At 37.8% G+C, this 15,350-nt stretch overlaps 1 protein-coding gene across 1 annotated transcript; it reads left to right on the top strand.

Moving 5' to 3' along the window:
• The first annotated feature begins 7,148 nt into the window (after positions 1-7,148).
• LOC104414950 lies at positions 7,149-13,649 on the top strand. The gene is given in 13 exon segments (XM_018861873.2): positions 7,149-8,426; positions 8,836-9,015; positions 9,166-9,276; positions 9,656-9,991; positions 10,133-10,309; positions 10,400-10,684; positions 10,844-10,966; positions 11,113-11,310; positions 11,461-11,566; positions 11,569-11,713; positions 12,144-12,348; positions 12,663-12,968; positions 13,086-13,649. Coding segments are annotated over 13 exon segments (2,661 nt in total). The 5' UTR covers positions 7,149-8,243; the 3' UTR covers positions 13,392-13,649.
• The last annotated feature ends 1,701 nt before the right edge of the window (positions 13,650-15,350 follow it).

The following is a 15,350-nucleotide window of genomic DNA, read 5'->3' as shown; positions in this document are numbered from 1 at the left end:
TTCTTTCTCCTTTGAGCTTAAAAATCCTTAGGGTACACTTTCAAGCATTATATCGAACCTAGACTTATCTAATTTTCTATGCTCATTTTTACTATTTTAATTAAAATAATGGCTCTTATTGATATCATCACCTGTTGACCGCATATGCCTTTCATAATTTCGTCTAATGCCGACCAAGCACGCAATACCTAATCACGTGGCATTTAGAAAATAAGAAGACTCTAAACTACCATAACTGTAAAAAAGGCAACGACGGATTGATTAAGGCGCAAGCGTGAAATGTAATTTAATATGAATAAAAGCCAAGTGTGGATTTGAAAATGTCTCAATCCCATCCGCAGCATTATTTTTGACACAGTCTTTTATGCCGCATTTTATTTTCTTGAGGAAGGTTATATAAAACTATCATGTATCTTGCAAGATGACGAAAAAGGCGTCAATCCTCTAATAAATTATTCTCTATCGTGAATATGGCCTAGCACATCACATCAACCCATCATCAATAAGTTTGCAAACCCAAGAAATCTGCATCATTTAAAAAAAGATAACTTTTTTTGGCTGAAAACGAGAAGTTTTCGAATCGCGGCTGTTGATGTGAACAAAAGAATAAAGCAATTCTAAATTCTAAATAAATAAAGCTGTGATTTCTTAGTGTAATGGGATAGATTAAGTCCTATATAATCACTTTAGGAGCATAAAAATAAAGTGAAAGACAGAATCTTACACTCACAACACGACACGTGTCCAGACACCCCACCACAATAATCCACTTTGGCCTTAGAAGGAAACGCACCTTTATCCGGCCAACATCCAATTACGAAAATCCTATAATAGGCCATTTGCCTTGCCTCTTAATATATATATATTACTTTTATTTTTATAATTATCCTATGTGCAGGCAAGATTTGACTTTTCATATATACTTTATCTCAAGGATAATAATAAGAAACTATTATGCGTCTTTTTTAGAATCACACCATCAAAATTTCATGACCACTTTTTTTTTTTTTTTTTAAGTTAGAGTATCATTTCATTCATTTCCAAAAAATAGAAAAGAAAAATAACGTAGTCCAACTACAAATCAAGGCAATTCCCATACAACTTTAAAGCAAAACAAGTTCCAGATAACAAGATGAATCATCGGAACAAAGTTAGGGCTACTTGCTCAAAGAATAATTTTGCAACTTCTTCAAACCAAAGTTGGCGGTCAATCAATGAATTTGTCTTTAATAATGAGCACACACCCGGACCTCCTCTGTTGATATAGCTTTGCCTTTTGATGGCATCCCCAACACCAACTTCATTCGGAATAAAAAAGTTGAATGAGCATAAATCCAAAACCTGTGAAAGCACAACATTCACAAGAGCTCTTTTGATCCCTTTTTGAAATTGAACTTGTCCACCAATGAACTCAAGGGAGGTGAAACCCCAAACTGTCAAACGAGTGGGTTCAATAAAAAAATGATCCGATCCAAATTAATCCATTTAATCTGTTTTAATCAATTTTTATGACATATAAATCTAATGAATCATACATGACCAAACCCATATCCAAATCAACCCATATTATTAAATTCCTTCACATTTAACCCAATTTAGGAAAATTCATACTCAAATTGTGATGAGAGTATGGAGTGATTAAGTGGGAGATTAAGTGATGGCAAGAGAGAGTCATAGAGATGGATTTGGCGTAATGTAAGATGTGAACTCGTTTAACACCCATATTAATTTTGGCTTTACTATTATAAATCCATATATGACATATTTAATAGAGTTTATATTATGAAAAACATGAAACAGATACACATATGACAAATTTATCTCAAACTAACTTTTTTACCATAAAAAATTCTAAATCAATATACATATAATAGATCTACCCTAAACTAATTTTTTATCACTAAAAATCCTAAATTGGTACACCTCTGCAAATTTATCCCAAACTAATTTTTTCATTTTTTGATCACTAAAAACAAAATTTATATATTTGTGACAAATATACCTTTTGTTAGATTGAATTAATACTACACAAATGCATAGGGTAAAATCTCAAATTGATATACTTATTAACTGCCACATATAATCTAATTTAGTAATTTAAAAGTAAAATTTAATGCAAACTAATGGAGAGTAATTTTGTTATAAGTATATCAAGGTTTGTGATAAATTTATCAAATGTATATCGATTTAAGGTTTTTTATAATAAAAAATTGATTCAAAATAAATTTGTCATATGTGTACTATATTTTGTGATATTAACCCCATTTATCAAATATAATTAATTCATATAATAACTCACTTCATCAAATATGAATTATGAAATGGTTTGATGCCCATTTCAATAAGTCGTGTTAGACCATATAAAGGATTAAATTGAAAACGTCGGTTTGCCTCGTAATTGGCAGATGATTGCAATTATTCGGCCGGCAAAGCCTTGCGAGACGTGCAAATCATCCCCTCCTCGTGCGCCACGACAATTTATTTTGAATAAACAAGTGTTCGGAGAGATATACCATAATAATCACATCGTGACGTGTTAATTAAGGCCTGTGAGAATACAAAAAATTGCCCGTGGTATTCCACGGTACTCGCTTGCTTTGCTTATATTTTTTTCTCATTTTGACCGAGACCATCGACACCACAAGCCAGCAAAGATGGTGAAGGCGTCGAGTTAAAAAAAGAAAAGAAAAGAAAAAAAGAAAATCAAGTCAAATCAAATCAATCTCACGCGCCAATGTCATGCAGGAGCAGGACCCTGCGGGTATTGGAAAATCAGAGGCACAGAACAGCTGTAGCATTCAGATTCAAGACTCCTTTCTTGCGGGATGACGATTTTATTTATTTTTCCTTGCTTTGGGTAAACGGTATGTACATTGAATGATCACGCGAAACTTGGGTCACACAATTTTATTTAAATGGCACGCCAATCTACACTATTGACTATTCAATAAGACCACTAGACTGTTCAATGACTGTATAATTAAGTGAACATATTTCTCATGCGGTTCCTCACTTCACCTCCATCTTGCGACAAATCAGGCACATGTAAGGTCGCGGAGCTAAGGCATAAGATGGGTTAGGTATGTAGAGCTCGTCACGCTATATTTATAAAAGAAAGGCACTTGACTTGAGAAATTAGATTTATATACAACTTCATTTGTGCACACCCAAATAACGCGGGGTAATTTATCGTCAAAGGCTAGAGCATTTGAAGAAATAGAAAGGACATGCCTCGATATAATTTATGAAATGTAAAAATTATTTTTAACATAAGAAAAGGAAGAAAAAAAAACTGTTTTTTTGTTTAGTTGCATATTACCTCCACCATCATATTTGCATCACATATCATATTTGAAAAACGTACTCTCTTCATTTCTTATGATTATGGGGAAAATATGTGTGCTCTTTTAAAAATTGGCGACTAATATTTGCATGTCATTGATCATACGATGTCAAAGCAGACGCATAGCATGCATATTTCTAGCCTGAATGCTCTATATCTTTTCATCAAGTTTATCTTTGAAACTTAAAGGTCGCGTTTATCAAAGACATCCTATAACATAACATTTGAATGATAATGTCTAACAAATATCATCATATGGCTGTTTCCAAGACTTGTTCTCATTGAATTGATTTACGAACATCCTTTATTTTGTGGAAATTTTTCAAATAAAAACCAGAAGTTACATCAATTTCTCAAAAGAGGACTTAGAATGGATTTTGCCTCAAATAAGGGTCTAAAATGGCCAATTGAGTTTTACATAAGGGTCTAAAGTGGAGTTGTTTTTTAAAAAAAAAAAAGTTTAAATTAGACTTTATTTCAAATAAGGGTCTCAAATGATTGATTTAGTTTCATGGAGTTGGATCATTTTCTCACAAGACAAACTAGTAAAGGTATGCACTAGTGCCGGGCAGAACCTAGTGTTGGACCGAACTAGCCCTACCTAGTCGATTCTGGTTCGGTCCTAATGGTAACTAGTCTAGTTCTCAATTCCAAATTTTTGAACAAGCTATTAACAATCCAGAGTGTGGAATTTGACTAAATCGGAGAATTGGATTGAAATAACCCTAATTCTCTCTTTTTACTCTTGTATCTTGAACTTTTTATTGTTTATTTCATTATACAAGTCTGTCTTTTTATGGATTGTTACTTTTGACAAATAGGGACTTTTATTGTCACTTTAGCTTTCAATTTTACTTGATTAAGTAATGAGTGGGGCTCTTCCCAATGGCTTTTGCATTTTTTTTTATATCTTCATTTTACTTCTAAGTATCTTGTTGCTCCACCTTTTTGTTGTGACAGCCATTGTCTCGGTTGTAAAAAGGGAATTTTTTACCTCTCGTCCTTTGGTAAACTAATCGAAAAAGTTTTTTTTTTCTTTTCAAGGAACAAAAGAAAGTGAGACAAAGAAAAAAGAAGAAGAATTGGCTGGTTTTCGAGGAGACCTTGGAATCGGACTAGACCTATAAATTCAATCCTAAGGTTTGTTACAAGGTCACAAGGTAGGTTTTAGATTAACAAAAAGGAATTAGTCCTAAAGAGGCATATTCACTTACCCTAAAACCAATCATCCTAAAACCTAAAGGGTATCTTTTCTTAAATAAGGGCCCGAAGTCATAAATGCAGTCTCAAACCCATTGACTAGCCAAAACTTTGCCTGTCAACTTGCACATGTGACTTGCGTACTTAGTCCAGTCATAAGGCAGCAACATTAGGGACAATTTTGCTCGAAATTTTCTTCTTTTGTCCCAATTTGAAGAAGCCTGAAATTAAAGTTAGGATTTCTTTGAGGGTTTTCCTTAAGGGTAATTATAGCTTCTTCATTTAGATTGTGTCTTACGATAAGCACAAGTCACAAGTGCAAGCTGACTTGTCAACGAAGGTTTAGCGAGTTGGTGAGCTTAGACCTTTATTTAAGAGGAAGTTAACCACTCCATTCCCTTATTCGAGTTAAAGTGCATTTTGGGCCCCTTTTGAAAAATAAATTACCTTTTTTTAAGTCCTTATTTAAGACAAAGTTCATTTTGAGTAACTTTTGTTTTAAAGGCTAATTTCAGGTTTTTATTTAAAATCAGACATTTTTTTATACACAAGATCTACTCTAGACTATCTTCGAAAAAATGACTCAATTTCAGATTCTTATTTGAAATTGTCCTTTATTCCTTCGAAGCATGGTATATGCCTATCATTGAATCATTTACCAATTGAATAGCCTACATAAGTTTTAAAAGTTATTTTGGATTGTCCCATGTCATGTGCTTCTGTGTACTAACTGTACTTTCTATATACTTGCAATCCCATCTCTCCTTCGAGCTTAGAAATTCTTAGGGTATACTTTCCAACATGGTATATAAGCTAAACTTATTTAATTTCCTATGCTCTATCTATTTCACTTCAAATGTCCGACCCCTGTTGATATTATCATCCATTCTTTGATTCCATGCACGTTTTCTATACGATCTCATTGGTTCATCTCTTAAGTGAACCAATTTGGTAAAGGACTCGGGACCACATATTTCTAAATTTTTCTTATTCTGATCAAGTACATAATACCTAATTGAATAACATATAGAAAGATGAGCAAAAAAAATGTCCCAACTGCCGAAACCGTAAAAAGCAACGACACACTGATTGAGCTCCCCTCAACTGGGTGATTCGAACGTTATGATTTGAAAGACGCCTAAAAAAAGCAAAGAAAGAAAGGAACAGGGAAGGGGAAATTCAGAAAGCACAAAACAACAAAATAGAAATTATTAAAGTAAGCTTGAAAAGTAATTTCATATGAACAAATCCACGTGGGAAAAGCATTTGGATTTGCATTTTGCGACACATGTCACGTGAAATACGTGGAGACGCACGAAGTTGGACAAGAGACGTTCGTCCTTTCTTTTGGATTCCTCGACAAAAGGAAAAGGAAAAAAAGAAAAACGAATTTTCGATGGCGTTTTTACATGTGTGAACCGCCCCCATCGAATTGAAATTGGCCCCCTCTTGTTGTAGCTTGTGTCCCTTTCCTCGGACTTTCACACTTTCTAAGAATGAGCCCCCACTTTAGATTTGAGAAAAAGAAAGATGGGAAAGCAGACAATTTTGGAAAATTCTTACTAGGTCGCATTCATGAACCGGAGGTATCGATTCATTTGTTGCGATGCCGACTTATTTTGTTGCTTTCTTGAATTGAGTTTTGAGCGAACAATTAAATTGCTAATTAGATTGTCATATGTAGTCATCTTTCATGAATTACAATAGAGTGAAATTCATATAACACAAGATTTTTATATTGAGAGCAGTTAATAATTTTAATACCCATTTGTAGCCACCGAATAAGTTCTACACATGAAACCAAGAATCTTAAAAAATACTCAAGCTAATGATTTTTATGTTGAGGGAAAGAGTCTTAACTCACAAACTTATAGTTCATTATATGCTCTACATAAGACAAGTGAATGCTGCCTTTACTCAAAATTTCTTTAAGAGCTTCTGCTTGTTGTGTCGTCGAAATTAATTTAAAATATAAGATTGTTAAGTCTAAAAATTCTCACTTTCTAAATTGGAAGTCGAGTCTTCCTCATTCCACAACCATTTAAGTCCCTTCTTGAAGTACTCAAATCTTAAAAATTCCTTTACCATCTTTTCATGTTTTTGCTTTAGTTTTCCTTGTTTCTATCTTTCCTTAATCTGCAGAATACTCATTGGTGCTCAGGCAGAAGAGAATTCCCAGATCTCGAGTACAACATAGTAGTAAAGAGTCGGTCAGCGGATTGGCCCAATCACAGGCACCCATGTGTGCCGGGTCCGAAAGTCCGGTCACCTCCTTGGAAGACAAGAAATCTACAGCCAAGTCCAATCACCAGATTTGTCAAAGAAGTTAATCGAAACGGGTTAAGAATTTCACAGTTCTACCTTTCAACGACAGAGAAAAAAGATCCGCCCTTTTCTCATTTGATCTCTGGTCTCTCGTTCACGGATCAAGGGGATCTCCATGTGGGGACCCTTTCATCAAGCTTTTGGCAAGATGGTGGCAATACATTGGTCATGACGTGTGGTCATCGCAGCATAATTGCAGTTTAGTAGTCCACCACAGAGAGAGAGAGAGAGAGAGAGATCAAAATCAAGATTGATGCCAAGCATTAAAGAACTTGCAGGATAATGAACGTGGCATGAGCTTTAATTCTTAGTTTAATGAAAGGTCAAAGCACGCACCCCAGAATGAGAAAAGAAAGGAGATCCCCCTCCCCTCCCATTTTCCCACCCCCACTCATTGTCTTGCGCTCAAATGGGATGCCCAATGAGCACTTACACATAAAGAAATGGAATTATGCAGAATCAATGCAGGGTGATGCTCTCAGCTGCCTCTGTCGCGTGCGTATACAATTCAAAGTCAATGGTCCTCGTCTCTTTAGCGATCCGATCTGTTTGGTTCAGTTGGCCGCCCTTTGACATGTCTAAGTCCCGAGGTGATGAGATGGCTGGTAAGCCCTTTGTAGCTTTCTGTGGAATTCCAATTCGGAAGAACCGGTCCAAAATGGAGGAGTCGTGGTGCTCAAGGAAGTGACGAAGGAGCACCGCCGTTTCATTGTCAGCTGCATATCAAGCACACGGTATTGAAAGGAGCGGGTTGCATTAGTAACATCATGATGGCTCAATGCCATTAAGCTCCTCACTTTTTCACAACCAGCAAGATCTTGCATAGTGGATATGCACCGGTGTGGCCCAAGCGATGCAGAGGAAGCAGTGACCACCTACAACTGGGACAGCAATTGATTGACTTCCATCACGTCCACGCTCATCCCCATTATGTCTTTAACAAAACCCGAAACTCTTCCTCACGGTCAAACTTTTTTTTTTTTTAATTATACTGCGCCAGTGATGTCTATAAATCTCGTGCACTGTCTTCGAAGTCCCGAGAATCTGGCGCTAGTAAGCAATGGGAAAAATGCCTCTCTCTTCTCGCGCCGTCGCTTTCGCCTTCTCCTCTAACGTGCTCTGTCTACAAGCAATGGTCTTGCTCTTTCATCTGATCTCTCTCTCTCTCTGTGCTTTCTGAGGTGGGTTGTGCGGAGCTTATAATAAGTCCAATTATATCTTAGTTGCTTATATTGGTTTTCGTGTGTTTGTTGGGTTGTTTCAGGATTGAAATGGATGAAACAGTTCATTGCTGATCAAAAAGCTTTGTTCTTGATACTCTCGTGGAAGACCCTATTAATTTTTTTTTTCTGGGTTGGGACTGGAAAATCCAAAAATGGTGGCGTTGCAGAGGAATCTCTGGGTGGCTCTAGTATCGATCATAGGGATTCTGGGAGCATTTTCTTGCACTGTGGATGGCGTGCCGCGTCGGATTCTTTTGGACACTGACGTTGATACAGATGATTTCTTTGCTCTCTTGTACCTCCTGAAACTCAACAGATCAGAATTTGAACTTGAGGTGAGCATTTGTGTTTTTCTTTCTTGACTTTTCTGACAGATGTTGGTCAAAGGTTCTTTTTGTTTTTTGGGTGATTTTTGTTCTTCTTCTTGAAAATCCTTCATGTTAGCGGTGGTTCATACTAATTCTTCATTTCTTGAATGTCCTTGTATCTGTTAACTGAAGAACTCTCCATTCAAGATTCATGTGAAGACCTGAGTTTTTCAATTGGCACCGTCTTGAACGAATGTGCACGTACCATTTTGTGAATTAAGTGTTTGTGTTTGTGTTTGTGTGTGTGTGTGTTTTCTTTTTTCTTCTGCTTTCCAGTAGCAACTTGTAACTATCTGTCATCATTTACTCCGTCCTTCTTGATTCTCTGCGATCGCGGATAAGATGATATCGCCTGCATTTATCCTGATTTATGCAGGCGGTCACCATTAACACGAATGCATGGACTGATGCGGGCCATGCCGTGAATCAAATTTACGACATTCTTTACATGATGGATCGTGACGACATCCCTGTTGGTGTGGGAGGGGAAGGGGGTATACTGGAAAATGGAACCATTCTCCCTAATGTTGGAGGATATCTTCCCATGATTGAGCAGGTACGAACCGTCCCAATCCCAATGACTTATTAAAGCTGCGGAATTTTCTGCGTCGCATGATCCAGAATCATAAAAACCACAAAGTTAAAGTGTTCCGGATTTGTTATGCACAAGCAATGCGCTTGCTTACCATAAGCTACTTGATGGCAGGGTCTTTCGACAGCAGGATATTGCAGATACAGACAAGCAATTCCTATAGGCCTTGGAGGTCGATTGGATATTGACTCGAACTATGGAATCAGAAAGGCATTTCTTCCCCAGGTAAAGATCGTCATTTTCCTGCAGTAGGCGTGGACTTACCCTTTATTGAGCTTCACGTTGTGGTTGCTGAGTCTCATATAACATTCTTCGTGCCTCCTGAGAGTTTCTGCTGCTCTTTGGCCGATGTGATTCATGATCCCTCAAGACACTTCTTACCAAATCTCTTATCATGGTTCGGACATATGCTTGGGAAAAATTCTTTAGTGAGATGTCACGATCTACAAAAAGGGGAAAACTTAGGCTGCATTAATGTCATTATAGTAGTTGTGTTCTCATCTAGGCATGAGCAATAGCAATACATCGATAGAGCCCCGGCTTCCTTATCTTCTTCATAATCCAGTAGTTATTATGTATGGCTTCTGATAGTTATTATATTCAGGGAAACAGAAAATATTCACCTCTCCAGCAGCCAACAGCTCAGCAGGTTTTGATCAATAAAATATCTGCGGGGCCCATCTCTGTTTTCATAATAGGAGCGCACACGAATTTTGCCCTTTTTCTCATGAGTAATCCGCATTTGATGAAGAACATTGAGCATATTTATGTAATGGGTGGTGGCGTGAGGTCGAAGAACCCGACCGGTTGCTGCCCATCGAATTCTACCTCAACTTGCCAGCCTCAGCAATGTGGCGACCCCGGTAATTTGTTCACAGATTACACCAGCAATCCTTATGCAGAGTTCAATGTGTTTGGAGATCCTTTTGCAGCTTATCAGGTAAACTAAGAAGTAACAGCTCTTAAAAGTGTTTATATTCTACAAATTCCTACGGTAGTTTAAGCACTTATTCATTGATGATGTACCTGAACAGGCAAAAAATGGCTGCATTTGACGGTGACACATTTGGTCTTATCACAGGTGATTCATTCCGGTATTCCAGTGACCCTTGTGCCTCTGGATGCAACAAACACGATACCAATAAGTCAGGAGTTCTTTGACACTTTTGAGCAAAGTCAAAGTACTTATGAGGCACAATACTGCTTCCAGTCCTTGAAAATGGCTCGCAATACGTGGTTTGATGACCAATTCTATACGGTAAATGTAATCCATTAAACAGAATATTGGGCAATAATGATTCAGTACTAGCTCAAGGTGATGACTGCAAACTACTTATATATCCTGCAGAGCTATTTCATGTGGGACTCCTTTACATCTGGTGTAGCGGTCTCAATAATGAAGAACGGGCATAATAACAATGGGGAGAATGAATTTGCAGTGATGGAGTACATGAATATAACTGTGGTTACTTCGAACCAACCTTATGGGATATCGGATGGATCGAACCCGTTCTTCAACGGACTCAAAGTTCCAAAGTTTCATTTAAAAAAGGGCGGCGTGCATAGTGGTCACGTACAGACAGGACTTCGTGACCCGTTTTGTACCGTGAAAAATAGCAAAGGAAAATGCAAGGTAGCTTTTTATTTATTTATTTATTGTTTTATACAAAATTGCTTGGCCTAAGCTATTTGTATCTTAAGTGACATTCTGACCCGAAATCTAAACTTTGCTTATATCAGCTAGAACTTCTCATGGTTCTTATCGTTCATCTTTTTGGCAAATCTGAAACAGGATGGTTACACAGAAGAGACCACTGGTCCAGAGTCAGTGCGTGTTCTCGTTGCAACAAGGGCCAAACCTAATCGGGATGGCAAGAGCCCACTCGATAGAGAGTTTTTCAGAAGCTTTTTGGATGTAAGTCCATTGCTAGAATATGCATGTATACTTTCTCAAATTCTGTCATGTCACCCTCTGTGTGAACTTTATTTCCAAAATAATGTATCTTCTCATGTATTTATAAACATCAGAGAAGGGCAAATCATTTTCTATCTATATTACAGGTTTTAAACAACCCTCTACAGGCAGGGAGGTTCAACTTTACAACCCAATTTCCTTACTACAAGCAAGTTCTTTATAAACCAGATTTGAGGACTAAAAAGCTGGGAAAGCCCGTAATCTTTGACATGGATATGAGTGCGGGAGATTTTATTGCCCTGTTTTATCTTCTCAAAGTTCCTTTGGAAGTAATCGATCTCAAGGTAAGACATTTGATCGTCTTGATCTAATTTTGTCAAGTTTCTTTGGAACATCATCTTCCTAGTCTGCTACAGTTGCCAAGTCCTTGAAGAAATATGCAAACACCCTCGTGCCAGGTTAGGTTAATCTGAATCATGTAAACGATGATGCAGGCAATACTAGTAAGTCCTACGGGATGGGCAAATGCAGCAACGATCGATATCATATATGACATGCTACACATGATGGGTCGAGACGACATTCCAGTCGGTCTGGGTGAATGTTTGCACTGAATCAGTCCGATGCCATATCTTCAGCAGTTGGTGACTGCAAGTATGTCAAGGCCATCCCACACGGGAGTGGTGGTTTACTCGATTCAGACACTCTCTATGGATTGGCTCGTACTTTGCCCCGAAGCCCCAGAAGGTATTTCTATGTTCTCACATAAAACCATAAATGTGGCTCATTTTGATTCCCAATGTTGACAACGTCGGATTTAGATTCTTCAACGGAAAGATGTATGGTCCATCTAAAATAAGATGAAGTCGCATGATGCAAATTAAATGGTTTGGAGATGGATTCGGATGGTGACAATAATGCGGTTAGCAATTTAAATGCTCGATGTATCGATGTTATTTAAAAATTTTGTGATACTTATCAGCTAGAGATTTGAAGTGCGAACTGGAGGAGACCCCTGCTTTAGGAGTCAATGTCCAGAAGCTGATTTACACGGAAATGTTGTGTTGCTACTTTTGCTGCTGTGTACTCATGTTTTTCCTTCACATTGGTGCAGAGTCGCTAACGATTGTCATTTCTATTAACTGAGGACGATAATTGATATTTTTCTTTGTTCCAGATACTCGGCAGAGAATTCGAAAAAATTTGGAGCTCCTCGAGATACCGATCACCCCGAACTCAGGCAACCATTAGCTCTGGAGATCTGGGACTCGGTTGTAAGCTCGCTGAAGCCGAGATCAAAGATAACCATATTGACGAACGGACCTTTGACAAATTTAGCGAATATTATTTTAGCGAATGCAACTGCAAGCCACTTCATTCAGGTCGGTAGATTTTGACTGTTTAACCTTTTCTTTTCGTTTTCCTTTCCAAAATGACTAGGTAACAACTTCATAGAAAGAATTTTTAATGTCATGGCAGATGAGATATGAAAAACAGTGGAACCCCAGAAAAATAAAAAGCAAGTGTCTTGAGGAAATGAGCTCTTATACGTCAATTCCATCATTTCACTTACAATGCTGCTTCACATCATGCAAGCAATAGCTTTGTCCCTTTTCTTTCGACTCTTTTTCTAGGAAAGACAGTTGTATGTGTTTTCCTGCTCCAATTCTAATCCTTCGCCTCATATTTTCTCCAGGATGTATACATCGTTGGAGGGCACATCAACCGCAGTATCTCAGACAGAGGAAATGTGTTCACAATTCTCTCTAACAGATATGCAGAACTTAATATGTTCCTCGACCCGCTGGCTGCGAAGAAAGTCTTTGACTCTGACATAAATGTGACACTAATTCCCCTTGGAGTCCAGCGCAGAATCAGCCTGTTTTCCAAGGTCCTCAAAGGACTAGACAAGACAGAGAGAACACCAGAAGCTCAATTTGTCCACCGCCTTCTCTCGAGGCTAGGCCAGCTGAAGAAAAATAACCACAGATATTACCATATGGTAAAAATATTAATTTTTTCGAACAGATATTTTGATTTTCCCGTTGCCATCTAGTAATTGCTAAACCAGTAAGTATCTCTTTTCATCAACAAAATCTCTGGCTTTTTTTATATGCAGGATATATTCTTGGGTGAAGTCCTTGGTGCAGTGATCTTGGCCGGTGATCATAGCTCTTTAAAGCCAATCTTCTCCATCAAGCCCATCAAAGTATTTGCTGAAGGTGTCGAATCCAAAGACGGGTACACCTACATTGACAATGCAGGGAAATCAGTGAAACTATTGGAAAATGTGGATCCTCGGGCTTTCTATGACCTATTTTCACAACAACTTGGCAATGAGAAGCAGTCTGCCGTAATTGGAAGCTTTGATGACCAGAAAAGAATGTGGAGCACACCTTCAAATCGGACAGAAAATTCATCGTAACATCCTGTTCTTATTGACGTTCTGCAACTATAGGAAACAAAAAGTGTCCATTTTTAGTCTTAAGATAGAACAGATTCACTAGCAATTGTGATTTCCTTCATAGAAAAAGCTTAAAACTGTCACATCTCCAAATTACAGTGTTTGTTATGCTTTGCTATCCATCTCAATGTAAAGAAACAACTTGTCACATAAAAGGGACAAGAAACATACGCTTACCAATACATGAATAATAAATCTGCCAAAATCTGATTTTGTCCATCCTTTGTTGCTTAAATATCTTTTTCCCCTGTAACATAGAATTCTTCGAATCTTTTGTTTCAATTAAATCTATGCAAATCAACCATCAAGGCGCATCAGCACTCAGCAGTTAGATAAGTATGTTAATATTATCCATTCAACAAATCTGTACTTCTTTCATGGCATGACTCACTGTGTTCGAGTGCAAGCAAAAGTACTGAGTCAGACAGAACCAGATGTAAATGATGTTATCTCTGGTGGGCGAATTAACTTTGGGCAAATTTTCTCCCTTCTTTTGACTCGAACCTTTTCAAAGTCATCAGATACTGGTTGAATTGTGTGTGGCAGAGATGACAATATTCCTGAAGCACAAAGAAGAAAAAGGGGTCCTCCTTTACCAATCCCCTCAACCTTTTCTTGCAATTTTCATTTTGGAAGAATCCACTTCATTTTGTTTATAATTGTAAAAGCATTCATGTCTATTCTCTTGGCCGCTCTCTTTGCAATGATGCCTCCTATCATCATTTCGATGAGCTTTCTTGACTATCAAACGCCCTTTTGTTGCATCATTGCATCGTGGACGCAAGGCACAAATTATAATACGTTATCCATCCATTAACTTAGTCTTGTGCGCCCGTGTTGTGTCATAAAGGCACCTGTGATTGTTCAACAATTTCTTAAGTGAAGGTGCAGCAACAATTTAGCTTGCTTCAACAGATCAATGTTTAGCCCCAGAAGGGCTTGGATTTTGCATAGTAAATGGCAATAATCAGTGATCGGTTCCCGATCCCTCCTCCACTTTGGCAATATTAAATGTTTTCTAGCTGATCTTTTCAAACTTTAATCCTTTTGGGTTTAAGTATATCTTTAGCCTTCTCAACATACCTATCCACTAATTGTGTCTTTTTCTCTTTTCAGGACTAAAGAGAGATCACCATTTTGACATGCAGGAAATGAAGATTTCTGATTCAATTAGTCATTTCTAGTTACACCAGTTCAATGATTTTTCGTAAGTATAACTAACTTGAGGGTCAGTTCACGAGAAATTCTCTAGACCCAATTTTCCAATTTCCCCCTCAACCAAAGAGAAGATGTCATCCAAAACTATTCAACCAGCAATTTTGATTGGGTGACGATTCTTTCATGCAGAATATTCCAATCTAAAAGCAAAAGTTCATCCTCATCCATGTTTTTGAGCCTGTGCAGTTTTCACTGCCATCAGATTTCCACTTCCGTCCAAATCAAACAAAACAAGAAGCACAGAAAGACAAGAAAAGGAACCGTATCCTGCAAAAGAGACTCGAATCCCGGAAGTTCCTCCCAGAAAAACAAGTAGGGGAGTAGGAGCACTTTTTCAGGGGAGTAGGAGCACTTTTTCTAGGAATTTGAACTGTGCTAAAGCATTATATAAAGTTATCCTGAAAGAGGGGAAAAACTAAAAAACAGAAGTGATAAAAGCTGTTTTCCCCGTGAAAAGTTCTGTTTTGTGCTTCCAACTGGGTCCTTCCATGGTCCCTATTGGAATAGTTTCCCAATCATACTGCAACTTGGGTGGACTTACATCGTGTGTAATTTCGATACTTACGAAAATATACTAAAAATTCCAATGACTTATTGAGATTCATATTTTCGTGCTCCAACCAAGATCAAGCGGTTCTCCGAACTCGAAACCCGACTTCAACGTGGTAATGCACCGGAACTTAAGGCCATAAAGTGGTCTAT

This window comes from Eucalyptus grandis, chromosome 8 (assembly GCF_016545825.1).
Source record: "Eucalyptus grandis isolate ANBG69807.140 chromosome 8, ASM1654582v1, whole genome shotgun sequence".
NCBI classification, from domain to species: Eukaryota; Viridiplantae; Streptophyta; class Magnoliopsida; order Myrtales; family Myrtaceae; genus Eucalyptus; species Eucalyptus grandis.
Note: the sequence above shows the minus strand (reverse complement) of the source record. Positions and strands in the feature narration are given on the sequence as shown.